The 13,164-nt window shown below is 36.9% G+C and overlaps 3 protein-coding genes and 1 non-coding gene across 4 annotated transcripts in view; 1 reads left to right on the top strand and 3 right to left on the bottom strand.

Moving 5' to 3' along the window:
• The first annotated feature begins 1,700 nt into the window (after positions 1–1,700).
• Positions 1,701–3,134, top strand: LOC100178903 (fatty acid-binding protein, liver-like). The gene is made up of 3 exons (XM_026834934.1): positions 1,701–1,813; positions 2,255–2,427; positions 2,852–3,134. Exons 1-3 carry the CDS (start codon positions 1,741–1,743, stop codon positions 2,990–2,992), a joined length of 387 nt encoding a protein of 128 aa, XP_026690735.1. The 5' UTR covers positions 1,701–1,740; the 3' UTR covers positions 2,993–3,134.
• On the bottom strand, positions 2,965–6,863 carry LOC100176586 (lysine-specific demethylase 8-like). The gene is made up of 8 exons (XM_002126052.4): positions 6,548–6,863; positions 6,116–6,221; positions 5,615–5,767; positions 5,092–5,341; positions 4,635–4,770; positions 4,017–4,171; positions 3,604–3,704; positions 2,965–3,379 (listed from the first exon to the last, which is right to left on the bottom strand). Exons 1-8 carry the CDS (start codon positions 6,711–6,713, stop codon positions 3,163–3,165), a joined length of 1,284 nt encoding a protein of 427 aa, XP_002126088.2. The 5' UTR covers positions 6,714–6,863; the 3' UTR covers positions 2,965–3,162.
• Positions 6,864–7,794: 931 nt separating this feature from the next.
• Positions 7,795–7,867, bottom strand: trnak-uuu. Its single transcript has one exon. It is a non-coding gene; the product is annotated as a tRNA-Lys (tRNA).
• A 207-nt stretch (positions 7,868–8,074) lies between these two features.
• The window catches only part of zf(bbox/ring)-2 (zinc finger protein), a gene marked incomplete in the record, with an annotated part of 10,420 nt that continues 5,330 nt past the window's right edge, over positions 8,075–13,164 (bottom strand). Inside the window, 15 exon segments of the mRNA NM_001078425.1 lie at positions 8,075–8,293; positions 8,381–8,410; positions 8,869–8,931; positions 8,988–9,016; positions 9,190–9,310; positions 9,521–9,582; positions 9,863–9,906; positions 9,959–10,005; positions 10,488–10,610; positions 11,077–11,152; positions 11,553–11,705; positions 11,881–11,942; positions 12,108–12,282; positions 12,538–12,595; positions 12,868–12,956. Of these exon segments, the coding sequence (NP_001071893.1) occupies positions 8,163–8,293; positions 8,381–8,410; positions 8,869–8,931; positions 8,988–9,016; positions 9,190–9,310; positions 9,521–9,582; positions 9,863–9,906; positions 9,959–10,005; positions 10,488–10,610; positions 11,077–11,152; positions 11,553–11,705; positions 11,881–11,942; positions 12,108–12,282; positions 12,538–12,595; positions 12,868–12,956 (1,263 nt within the window).

Raw genomic sequence — 13,164 nt, 5'->3', positions numbered from 1 at the left:
TTCGATGGTCCCAATTATTCTGGAATCCCCAAATGAATTCACCCACAAAGTTACATACATGGTAACTTGTAAGCAGGCACAAGGTGTATGAAACAGAACACCCAAGTTATAACGACTGTCGTTGCCCCGTCATGTGAGGATAAATAAGTTTTTTTTTTATCTATTAAACACCCATATACAAGTTATATTTATTCATTTATTGCCAACAATTGACCAAAACGTCAAAGTTGAATTGTAACGCACGTCACGTCTGTGACGTCATAATCGAAACCGCGAGTACGTCCCGAGTTAACTACTTTACGGTTCACTGCGCAGAGCCCGACGTTCTATTATTACGTAGCTTCTACTTATTTGTCTAATGCAATATCGAACAATGGACATTATTACGTACAATGGTCGATTGTTCGAAACAATATATGTCACAACGCTTGTGACGTAACAATTGCTGTGTTGTACGACAATAGAGAAACGAAACGCGATTATTAATATACCCTTGTGTTATAATGTAATTACTTTTAAACTTGGCTTGTGACGTAACAATACCCGTGGCGTGTTTTGTAGAATCGTTTACTTTGTGACGTCACAACTGTTTGCGCGTCGTTCAGGGTCACGTGAGCTCTTTAGCGACTTGTAGCGGGCGGTATATTCCCAACAGATAATTACCGATGGTTAAAAAAAACGTCGGGGAATGAATGACTTTATTTTTGTATCTTTATTCACGGCAAGGTCAATATACAAATACAGCATATTAAAAGGACAAGAAGAACTGAACTCATTTGGTGAAGGCCGTCACAATCTACAAACAATTTGTAATAAACCGTTTAATTAAAGTTTTAATGAATTTAAGCAATTAGACTTTTACTTAAGTAGTTTTTACATAGCATGTTTACCGACTGTCGTTTTGCTGCAAAATCCCTTCTCTTCGTTGTTTTGGTTAATTTGATTTTCGCTATCGTGTTCAAAAAGCAGAATCAGAAGTAATGTAAAGTGTGATTGCTATAAGTATAGCTACCCGCATGGTGGCGACAAAGAGCAAGTAACTTACCTGTAACTTTCCATAAATCCATGTTTATGACGTAATAAACCCTCTTATCCTGTAACAAGGTGTTAACACGGGTTAACGACCCCCAGGTTGGGCGCGACATCTTGTAATACGATTGTGACATCACTAGAACTATCTATGATATCCCATTCCAACAGTAAAAAGAATTCTAGAATTCAAAAAAATAAACTTATTCTATGACGTAACGAAGCTTATTGTGACATCATAAGCTTTGTTTTACCGAAATTCGAGTCTATGTTTTTATCGCGTGATTATGACGCAATAAAACGGTCGTTATGCTGTAATAATCACGAAGTTCAATCAAAATGTAGAATCAAAGTTACGTTGAACCTTATCGTTCAAACAAAGCGGTTTATGACGTAACAACATCATAGTTATAGTCATTGTACATATATTTTCAGTGACTTGCAGAATATATTAGTTGCTAAATCAGCTTACAGTTACTTCACTTCACTTGTCACGTAACAGACAAGATTATGAGCATAAAGCAAACATGTTGTATCCGTTTCAAGAAAAAAAGAAAAAGGCAAAGTTGTTTATAAGTCACAATGCCCACTGTGACATCATTCCATTCACCTGGTACGTCATAATTGTTTGTATTCTGAAACTTTTGAATAATATTCTGTTTTATATGCAGGTGTTTTGTCATAAAGTTGATTATTACATCATAATCCAACATGGTTGACGCATTCTTGGGAACTTTTGTTGTTGAAACGCGAAACAACTTCGATGGGTTCATGAAAGGCGTTGGTGAGCTGTCTCGAAAGAATGAATAAATTAATGTAACTTATTTATCCTCGCATGGCGGGCAACGACAGTCGTTATAACACCGATGTTCTGTTTCATACACCTCGTGCCCGCTTACAAGTCACAACGTATGTTACGGGTGAACGGCTGACAGTTCAGACGACTCATTATTGACCACTGGGTTGGAGCAATTGCCGTTAAGTGTCAAGGACACATACGCCCACAATGGTAGCAGCATCAAGCCTTGATTGGTTACAAGGTGGAGCACGAGGTGTATTGTATCGTGCCAATATCTACTAAACTTTAACCCCCTAATAGCCATTGGTGTACCTACATGGTATCACCTTGGGTGTTGGGGAATGGGGTCTACTTGGTAGCACCCGGGTGTTTGGGTAAAACCTATACGTTTGATCTTTATTAACCCCTTGACCCCTAATAACCCAGGTGTACCGGACGAGTACATTGAGATCGCACGAAAGGTTTTCCCAACGACCGAGATCACGAAGGACGGCGACAGTTTCACCGTTAAAAGGATTCGACCCCAAAAGACGACGAGCAATACGTTCAAGTTGGGAGAGGAAACCGAAGTGGAGACGATCAAAGGCGACAAAGTCAAGGTAGGTGATGCTTCGTGGAAAGCTTACTTAATACACAGTAGGGTGGGGGAAGATGGGACACCTTTTCGCTCTTTTTTTTTGTCCCATTTGGTAGTAAACAAAAAACATTCAAGGAATTTTAAAACCGTATCCTCACGACCCCCATAGACCGTTGTTAATTGCTTAAAACACGATCAGAATATTTGGATATTATGTGCTAAAGGTGTCCCACCTTCTCCCGTAGTATTCTATTTTATGTACTGAGTAGGCCATGGGTGTAAGTTCATTCTATATGTGGGGCCTTCAGTGGGGCCTTCAGTGGGGTACACTTGAGACCTTGGATGTATAGGTCAGAGTCGGCCCATCACCCTATATTAGAATGCTGTGTTTTTACGAAGCATTTTAGTTAAGACATAATTTGCTTTAATTTGAATTTGATTGACAGGTAACAATCAACATGGTTGGATCACAAATGGTGACAAAGGGTGAGAATTATTGCGTCACAACCGAAATGGATGGCGGGAAATTGAAGGAAACAATCACACTAAAGGGTCACACTTTGACAAGATGGTCCAAACGCGCATAAATCAGCCATGTTTGCTCTTAAATTCACATATTTGGTCCCAATGTTGTAACTCAACTAACTACCCGAAATATTGTGGTATCAATTCGTGACGTAATCATGCTGTAATATAAATTCGCCTTTAATAAATCTGATATCTATGCTACTATATGCTATTTCCATCTTCTACGGGTTCAAAGTTCATCCTTGAGCAATTCCTCCACCTCGTCCGCTTGAGGGCGTATGTAGTTGTTGACAACTCTGGTTAAAAGGTTGCTAGGCAACCGCTGGATGTCACGTACCGTCAAATAATTCTTTTTCTTTAAATCAAGCTGTCGGAACGCAGCGTGTGGAGTTTGTTCTTTACGTCGAGATTCGTCGTTTCGAGCTTTCTCGAAATAATGAAAGAACCTAGAAAACAGAGAAAATGAATAAATGTAACTTGTTTATCCTCGCATGGCGGGGCAACGACAGTCGTTATAACACGGCTGTTCTGTTTCATACACCCCGTGCTCGCTTACAAGTTACCACGTATGTAACTTTGTGGGTGACTCCAGAAACACGATTGTTCCACTTCGCAGCGGTAACTTGTTCTAGATCTAGAACATTAAACAATGATTAGTTTATGACGTCACCTCTCACGTGGTAACTTGGGGTCGTCACGCATGAGCGCCAACAGATGATGACGTAATGTTTCTGGATCGTCATAATTGTCTGTGTTTATCAACCGCTGCCCCTGAAACGATATTATGACGTCACAAACAATTTATAGTGTGTCTGGTTTATGAAACGTTAATTAATCGGAAAAAAATGTCATTTTTTGAACTTTATTGGACGGCATTGTGTTTGTATGTCCTTGAACAAAACACTAGACGGCAAACCTTGACGTTGTCTCTCAGTATTGCAGACAACACATATGTTTATAAGGTTCACAAAACAAAATTACCAGAAGATCACATTTACATTCATATTACACCTGTTAGCTACAACATAAGCATTATAATAACCAGGACTCTTAACAGTATGTATAAACCATACTAATACTAACATCGTACAGTTTCCAGATAAACGAAAGTTCGCTGAGAGCCACTGGTTCGCTCATGTTTGTAACAGCGCACCCAGTGTCGTTAAACGCACGTGTAGGCGTCCACAAGATCGAGGTAGAGAGACTTCGACCGTATGACCGTACTTGATGTAAATGGCCTGCCGACATTTAAGGAGTTACGAATCAGATTTTACCCTGCTGTTAGGTGTCTATACAAACAAGCAGAGCCAAAGTATATTGCATTCACCACATTAATCAATGAGGTTCCCTATGTTTGACAACTATGAGTGTAACTGTATTTTAACAATGTCACCCCAGATTTTATTAAAAGACAAAGCACCATTTGCCTTTATGTTCTTAACCTGACAGTAGGTATAAGTATAGGTATAATAGGGTGGGGGGAATAGAAAACATTTTCATTCCATTTTCTCGTCCCATTTGGTAGTAAACAAAGAAAATTCAAAGAATTATAAAACCATATTCTCACGACTCCCATAGACCGTTGTTATTTGTTTAAAACACGATCAGGATATTTGGATATTGTGTGCTAAATGTGTCCCGTCTTCCCCACCCTACTATAAATACACACCCCTGCCACACCCCACTACACCCCCTACCCACCAGCCGGTAGATATATACAGTCTCCTGGCCATAACGTTGACCATTTCCATGCCGTCTTCCCCACCTTAGGATGATCGTATACGTTCACCATCTCAGCGTCGATCGTGGAATACCCGTTGCCAATCTCTTTGTTTTCCTGGTGGTAAATATGAGGTCAATGTAACTTATTTATCCTCGCATTGCGGGGCAACGACAGTCGTTATAACACGGGTGTTCTGTTTCATACACCTCGTGCTTGCTTACAAGTTACCACGTATGTAACTTTGTGGGTGATTGTTTTTTCTATATGGCTGATAATTTGGACAACCCATTAGTGACCACTGGGTTGGAGCAATTGCTGTTAAGTGTCTTGTCTAAAAATACACACGCCAACACAACCGTAACAGCGCCAAGCCCTGAACACATAACCATAACGTCACTCAACCTATGACGTCACATACCCTATGACGTCACCCACCTTCATTTCAAATCTATCTTTAAACTTGGGGTGAACCATAATAAAGTCCTTCCTCCCGGCTATCAAGCAATGAATATTATGATCTTGATCGTAATGAATCGGGGAGCTCGTTCCTCCGCTGCTCATCCACATCTCAGCTTCTTGGAGGAAATCACGGAAAGTTCCGCAAAGTAAACTCTTGATGGCGGGCACCTCTGTGGTCATGGGTGGGGGGATGGGACTCACTAGATACCAATCCTCTAAGTTGTATCTGGGTGGAGGGGGTAAGATGGTACATATGTATTGTGGGATTGGGGTAAGATGGTTTATATTTTGATTCTATTTTATCGTTTCATTTTGTAGTAAACATGGAATATTTACAGAATAATATAAACACCTAGGAAAAATGGGATATTACGTGATAACTTTAACCATCTTACCCCACAGTGCTATACCTTGTGAAACACATTCCTACCAGTCTGTTTTTCAAATATGGGCAACTTGTCACTTATGACGTGTGCAGGATATGACGTCAAAATTTTACCTCAGTAGAAACTTTTTCAACGTCATCATGTGAGGTTCTTCTATTTTGCCAGGTTTCTTCTTTGTTACCTCTATTATGACGTCACCATACGTATTCTTTAAGTACTTGTCGTTCCATTTAACGAAACAATCAGATGATTGGTTGATGGCTTGTCTGGGTGTGTGACGTAATATTTAATAGAAAATACTTTGCAATTAGAAGAATAGTTGCGTGTATTGAACAAGAACAACCAGCGTTGTTCAGCGTCAGCCATGGTACATATAGTGGGATGGGGGAAGATGGGACAGCTTTAGTACATAATTTTCCAAATATCCTGATCGTGTTTTAAACAATTAACAACGGTCTATGGGAGTCGTGAGGATACGGTTTTATAATTCTTTGAATGTTCTTTGTTTACTACCAAATGTGACGAGAATATAGAATGAAAAGGTGTCCCATCTTCCCCCACCCCACTACATTACTTTTACTTTTAATTAAACAACCGCATTACAGCCAACCCACCTCATAACTAGCGGTTTCTTGTCTCTCACGTGACTTTCCCAGAAAGTTTTCGGTTCAGGGGCTTCGGTTATTTCAGGGACTTTCCCTTCCGGTGGTCTTTGCCAACCTAACAGAAGATTAAAAATAAAAACGTGCTCGATAAGGAAATCCATGAACGTAAACTCTAAGCCAGAAAAGAATCACCAACAAAGTTGCATATATGATAACTTGTAAGCTGGCACAAGGTGTATGAAACAGAACATCTGTGTTATAACGACTGTTGTTGCCCCGCCATGCGAGGATAAATAAGTTACATACGTGGTAACTTGTAAGCGGGCATAAGGTGTTTTATAACGACCAACGTTTTGCTGTTACCCTATCTCTCCGTTGTTTTAGTTAATTTGATCTTCGCTACTATATTCCAAGGGATAAATAAAATGGATGTTATATTACCTAGTGGTCTTAGATGTCCATCGGGCACCCCAGATGTGGATCTCCTTATCTTCGGCGGGAAAACAAAATCCGTTGACGTGTCTTTCGGGAATAAGATGTCACAATGAACCGATGACGTCATCAGGAACGCAATCAACCGGAACAACATGGATTCGAGAAAAATCATCTTGGTTAAAACTGATTCTAAGGAAATATAAAGTTAATTTAAACCATCCTCTGTGTGATATCCTGTTTCAATGACGGTCGTTTCTCTACCATTATTCCTTTGCTTTTATATCATAGAAACAGCGAAAATAGAACTATTTAAAACAACATGGGATATGAAATTAGCAGCAAACGACAGTCGTTAAAACATGCTATGGCTAAAAACTACTGAATGAAAGCGTGACAGTTAAACCTTAAAAAAAAACACTAAATGAAACGGAAAATATATAAAAAATATCTTCTCAGTCAATAAAACTTAAACTAAATTCTAAAATCTATCCAACAATCAAGCTTTTAATAATCGATGTTTGTGTCGTCACAAACGTCCTTTATTACGCGACGTTTATCTCAATGGGTTTTATAAAGCATTTTATTACGTCACAAGTGTTAGAAAAACGCGAAATATCGCGCGGTTATTATGTTTTGGAACAAGAGAGAACGCGACGCTTATTCAAACAATTGTGACGTGAAGATCCGGGTTATGTCGTCACAGTTGGAATTGTCCCGCTGTGTGACGTGTCCTTTCAACCCCGATTTTAATTAAATATTATTTCTATGTCAACCCAATATTTTTGGCTGTCCTACTTTTAATAATGACGTCATATTGTTACTACGTCATCACTGAGACGAACCATTGAGGACAATAACTAAAATACAGATTACAAATACGCAGTCATTCCCGTTTATAAACAATGAAATCGCTCTGTTACGCTTTAGGAGTTAATGCGACTTGATTGGTATAACGTTTGGACGTGCGTCTTAGAGAACTACGTTGTCCCTGAAGCGTTAACATAGCGATTTCAAAGTAAATGCCGTGTTGTGAAAAAAATGTGCAAAGAAAATAAAATACATTTAATAAATTAACGTTTCGCGTCGCTGTCTGGCTTAAACACAATGTTATATTACGCAACGCTGCGTTCCAAAACGTGGCATCATTAAATATTAAAGTATTTAAAAAGTTTAAAAATTATAATGAATGCAACATATATTTAATACATGTGCAATCGAATTAAAACTTATTTCAAAAATAAAATAAAAAGTCGCGCCCGATAAGGGACTTGAACCCTTGACCGTTGGATTAAAAGTCCAACGCTCTACCGGCTGAGCTAACCGGGCTCGCGTCCGTCTGTGCGACGTTTACGATAATGACGTCATAAATACCTCGTCTGTTTTTTCTCGAATTTTCAAACATAAAGTGAAAATAGTTTATTGTTTTAGCTACAACAAAATAAAGGTAAAAGTGTCCACAGTTTGCTACAAGCACAATAGTAAACAAGCACATGTGAAATAAACAGGCATAATAACAAGCACACATAAATTGCTACAAGCACATTTTGAAAACAAGCACACAGTAACAAGAACCTATGCAGATATTTTTATATTTGTTGCTAGGTAACATTAATGACGTCATTCATTCATTATCCAACCCCTCTGTGACATCATAAAGCGTCGATTCATCGATGACGTAACTATTGTTTTGTTCGCAACCTTTCAAATAAATAAGATCTAGTCCACCACCGGTGGCGCTAGTGAGGCTGTGGTCTGAAAAACAACGAGTCATGAAAGATGACTAAGCAATAAATGAGAAAGATGACTAAGCGATAAATGAGATTGTTAAATATTATTCACCTTTGTTTTCTTCATTGTTCGATGGATTGTCTGAATTGAAAGGAAAAGTTTATTATTTATATTTTAAACAAAATAAACATCAAAATAAAAAATGCTACAATTTTTTCACAATGGTTAGCACGTCTGCCCGTAGGTTATGGGTTCAAGGCTCGACGTTGCTACCATTGGGCGTATGTGACCTTGAAAAAGACACTTAACGGCAAACCTAATGATGTTTTCAAATATATGGCAGATGAAACTTTGTTTCTTTATGATCATAAAACAAACAAATTGCCAGAAACTATTTTTCACATATTATAATATATCTGGCACAACAGTATATATATATATATATATAAAACTATAAATGTGGTTTAAAAACACCAATGTTTCAACTGTCATACAGAAACCCATTATCAGGGTATATGCGGTTAAGTGTCAACAAAACTAACAATTGCGAAATCTATTTCATAATAATAAACATTATGACATCATAAACAACCATATACCCAACAGTGACATCATAATGTGATCCCCACTCTCTTTCCCCCAACTTGAAGACTGATGATTGGCTGAGAAGAATTCAAATTAGAATTTAAATTCAAACCGACCAATCACGGCAACTTACCTGAGGTGGCTTCAATGTTTGAGGAAGAACTAAATAAAAATATTTATTTTTAGTTTTATATTACAAACTTGTTGTTCAAAATGTTATATGGTGGATTGTTTTCTGGTTATAAAAAAATCAAAAATATTTCAATTAATTTTTAGATTTATTGGATTATTTTTTAACAAAATTTAAAAAGCCACGAAGCCTTGTGATTGGTTACCTTTGTTCATCATCATTCGATCGACCAATCAGGTTTGAGGAAATATCCAACAAGTTGGTGACATCATCAGTGATGACATCACGTCTTCGTTCAAACCCATTTGACCTCCGACGAGGTAAATCTTAATTAGAAACAATTTAATTAATTGACTAAATTTAGCTGTTAAATGTAAATCACATTATATTATCTTACGTGTTTTTTTATGAAAAGAGTTTTTTACAATATTATATAAATATTCAACAAACAAAAAACAACAATCATCTTGACAAAGTTTTTATCAAAATTCACAATATTAAAAAACTTTACAACCACCAGCAATATTAAAACCCACCAAGTTCGCCGACTTTCTTTGAAGGTTTCGGAGGAATATGGGGTTTGCTTGAGGTTTCACCACTAGAGGGATTGCATGGTTAGTATATGATTTCTATGAATTATATATAGGTGAGGTCCTTGTCAAAAACCAAAGTTTACCATTACCTAAACACCCAGGGTGCTCCAACCTATTAGCGACAACTGGGTTGGAGCAATTGCTGTTTTTAAGTTAATTGTTTTGTTTTATCCTAAGACAGTTTTAAACTTCAAGAATGCAAATAGAGAAGTTTATCAGGAAATTATTCTTTTTTTATTCTCAAGAAAAAAAAAGGATTAAAATATTAAACTTAATTATTCTCACCCGGACGCATCAAAAGTTTGGATTTCGTTTGAGTTGTCGATATTCTAGAATTTCAATTGTTTAACTGTGGGCATTATGACATCACAATAAACTTACGTTTTCTGGATTTTCTTGTTTTGAAACTTTTTTCAAAGACGATAAATCTGAAAATAATCAATCTAATATTAATTAACCAAACAAGCATTAAATCTTTTCAAAAATATATATTTTGTAAGACACTAATGAAAACAGGGTTTGAATTGCACAAATTAACTTTTTATTTCTTTTTCCCGCACTTGTTTGTGTTTTGTTTGCTGTGTGACTTTTACATGAACAATAAAACTCTACAACTAGTTAATAAATCAACCAATTAGGTGAATAATTTTCCAATTACCTTTAAACTACATCAATCGAAGCCGTAAACCAAAATTAAATAATACTCTAGTGGGGTGGGGTAACACCTTTAGCACATAATATCCAAATATCCTGATCATGTTTTAAACAATTAACAACGGTGTATAGGAGTCGTGAGGATACGGTTTTATAATTCTTTAAATGTTCTTTGTTACTACCAAATGGGACGAGAAAATAGAGTAAAAGGTGTCCCATCTCCCCCCACCATGCTATACTCAAATATAACCCCCACCGTTAAGAATGCATCGATATTCACACTGGTTGAGGTTCTCCGTCAAGTTTTGCTGAAACGAGGATCCTGATTGGTCTGTTGGTCGCGCTCGAGCGGTTTTGCGCTTAGCACCCGATGGATGATCTGTGATGTCATAGGGAGGAATAATGGGGTAAATTTGATGTCATAGTAGGTGATAATTATGGGCGCCAAACCTGGGGGGGCAGGGTGGGCAGGCCAACCCCTAATTTTCTTCACTGCATTATCAGTAAACATTACAACCAATAAGATTTGTTTCACAGGATTGTGTGTCTAACTATCCCTGCCTCCCCTGTGTTTATATAAGTTTGGAATCTATGGTGTTAACAAGTTGAATTTTCACTTGATAATAAGACATGTTTATAGTTTATCATAATATCAACTCATATTACATTTTGAACCAATTCTAAATTACATTTTGAACCGTTTTCTAAAAATAACTCTTCTGGCATTTTATATGCTAAGAATATATTTTGTTTTAATCTATGTGATCTTTATTAATATAAACAATAGTTAACAGCGTCAAGCTGTTTTATGGTAGATTGTCTACTAAATAATGGCCATTGTTTACCATTGTTTGCAGAAGTTGCTCCATTTGCTCCTTGGGAGGAGGAGTGAGATAAAGAAAGAGAGAAACTAGGAGCAATCTAGAAAGACAAAGTTGAATTGATAATTTGTTGCAAATTTTAAGCAAAACTTGTTACTGACACTAACTTATGTAATAATAGTACCATGCGTACTTGTAATATAGCATACACTGGTGTGGGTATGGATACAACCAGATATATATGTGTGCCTCTGTTAGGCTTAAAACTGGGGTTCTAAAACATAGGATGCCAGCTCTGTTTCAAAAGTTGGGGACACCTCAGGCCAACTTAACCTAACAGTTACGGCTGCTTATAAAATTAGAAATAAAACTAAAATAAATAAGTTTAAAGGAATATTTGTTGCATTTCTTGTTTGGTTTAAAATAATTTGCAAATATTTGACATCCAAATAAAGTAAAAACATTGTAATGTATTTTGCGCTTATTTTGTGCCGAGTCACCTTTGGTTTGAAGGCTTGCGTCTTATTGGTCGGTGTAGATGCTGAGGACGATGACTCAGCGATCGGTTTACGAGGAGATTTTCTCGGAGATCGCGATGAATTAATGCAAGTAGTGGCTGTGGCCATCGTGTCAGCAAGGTCGGATAACTGGAACTGAGAAAATTTTTGCCGAAATTACTAAGTATTAAAAAAGTTTAAAAAAATAGAATTATAATAAAATAATAGAATATATTGAAATTTTTATTTTTGATAAATTAAGACAAATGTGTCAGCTTGTTTTTACGTTCCATAACTTTATCAACCAACATCAAATAGAAATCATATAAACCCGCAAATCTTTCAGTATAACGTTATCGCGACTCCATCTGCGACGTCGCTCGTTTGTTTCATCTGTAACATAGAAACAATATTTATATAGTAGGATGGGGGAAGAGAGGACACCTTAGAGGTAAAAGGTGTCCCATAGAAATGCCAGCTTATGTTAGGAACATATTCCAGGGCAGGCATTTGTACAACAGTGAGAAATTCCGAGAAATTTTAATTCAATCCTCAAACCTGCGTTTTGTGAAGTCCGTTTCGACCAATAAGCGATCAAGTCTTTTGTTGATTCCGAGGATCCTGATGACATCATAGAGGAGTTTGATGACATCATAGACGACGTTGGTGACATCACAGGCGATTTTAATGCAGTCATTCGCGAACTTTGGGGGGGTGCGGGTACCTCCGTTCGCTGGTAATTAAATTAATTAAACAAATATTGGTATGTTAATTACTTCTTTGCTAATTAGTTTATTTATAAAGCAAGTCATTAAGGAATATTAATTAATTAACTGGTTAAATATTTAAGAATTATTTTTTGTTTAAACTTTGGTAAAATACTAATTGGGGTAATTGATCTACAGTTACAAGGAACTTGTTTTTGTTTAATACGATGAGTTTAATCAACAATTTATTAAAATTATGATTCTTATTAATCAAAACTCACCAGATTATCACACGATGTGTTCAGGAAATCAAACAATGCACTCGTTTCAATGGAACGTCTAAAATATAGGATTTTTATGTAAAAAAGAAAACGGACATGAAGGATCTGAAACACTCGTGTCATAACGACTGTCGTTGCCCTGCCATGTGAGGATAAATAAGTTACATACATGGTAACTTTTAAGCAGACACGAGTTGTATGAAACAGAACACCTGTGTTATAACGACTGTTGTTACCCCGCCATGCGAGGATAAATAAGTTTCATTCAATCACAATTTAATATAACACCATTATAATTTAAACCAACATGTTATGATTTCATATTCGAACCTCTTTTTACTCTTCCGACTTTTCTCCTTGGTTTGGTTTTGTAGGAGAGGTGACTTTCGTGTACGCGATGTAATGTGGTTACGTATGTACTGTGGGGGTTATAAGGGTAATGTTACAATGTATACCTTATATGGACTGTAGGGTATTATAGATAGTTAGATTTTTACTCTTGGTGGATCTTTTTAATTCCTAATGAATTTTATTTTTAATGGTAATAGCCAGGCTACTAAAGCTAAAGAAGGGTTTCCATTTCCCACACACACATACACGCACACGTAACTAACCTTAGCCCTACCA

This window comes from Ciona intestinalis, chromosome 7 (genome assembly GCF_000224145.3).
Source record: "Ciona intestinalis chromosome 7, KH, whole genome shotgun sequence".
In the NCBI taxonomy this organism is placed as follows: domain Eukaryota; kingdom Metazoa; phylum Chordata; class Ascidiacea; order Phlebobranchia; family Cionidae; genus Ciona; species Ciona intestinalis.
The sequence above is the reverse complement of the archived record's forward strand: the minus strand, read 5'-3'. Positions and strand labels throughout refer to the sequence as shown.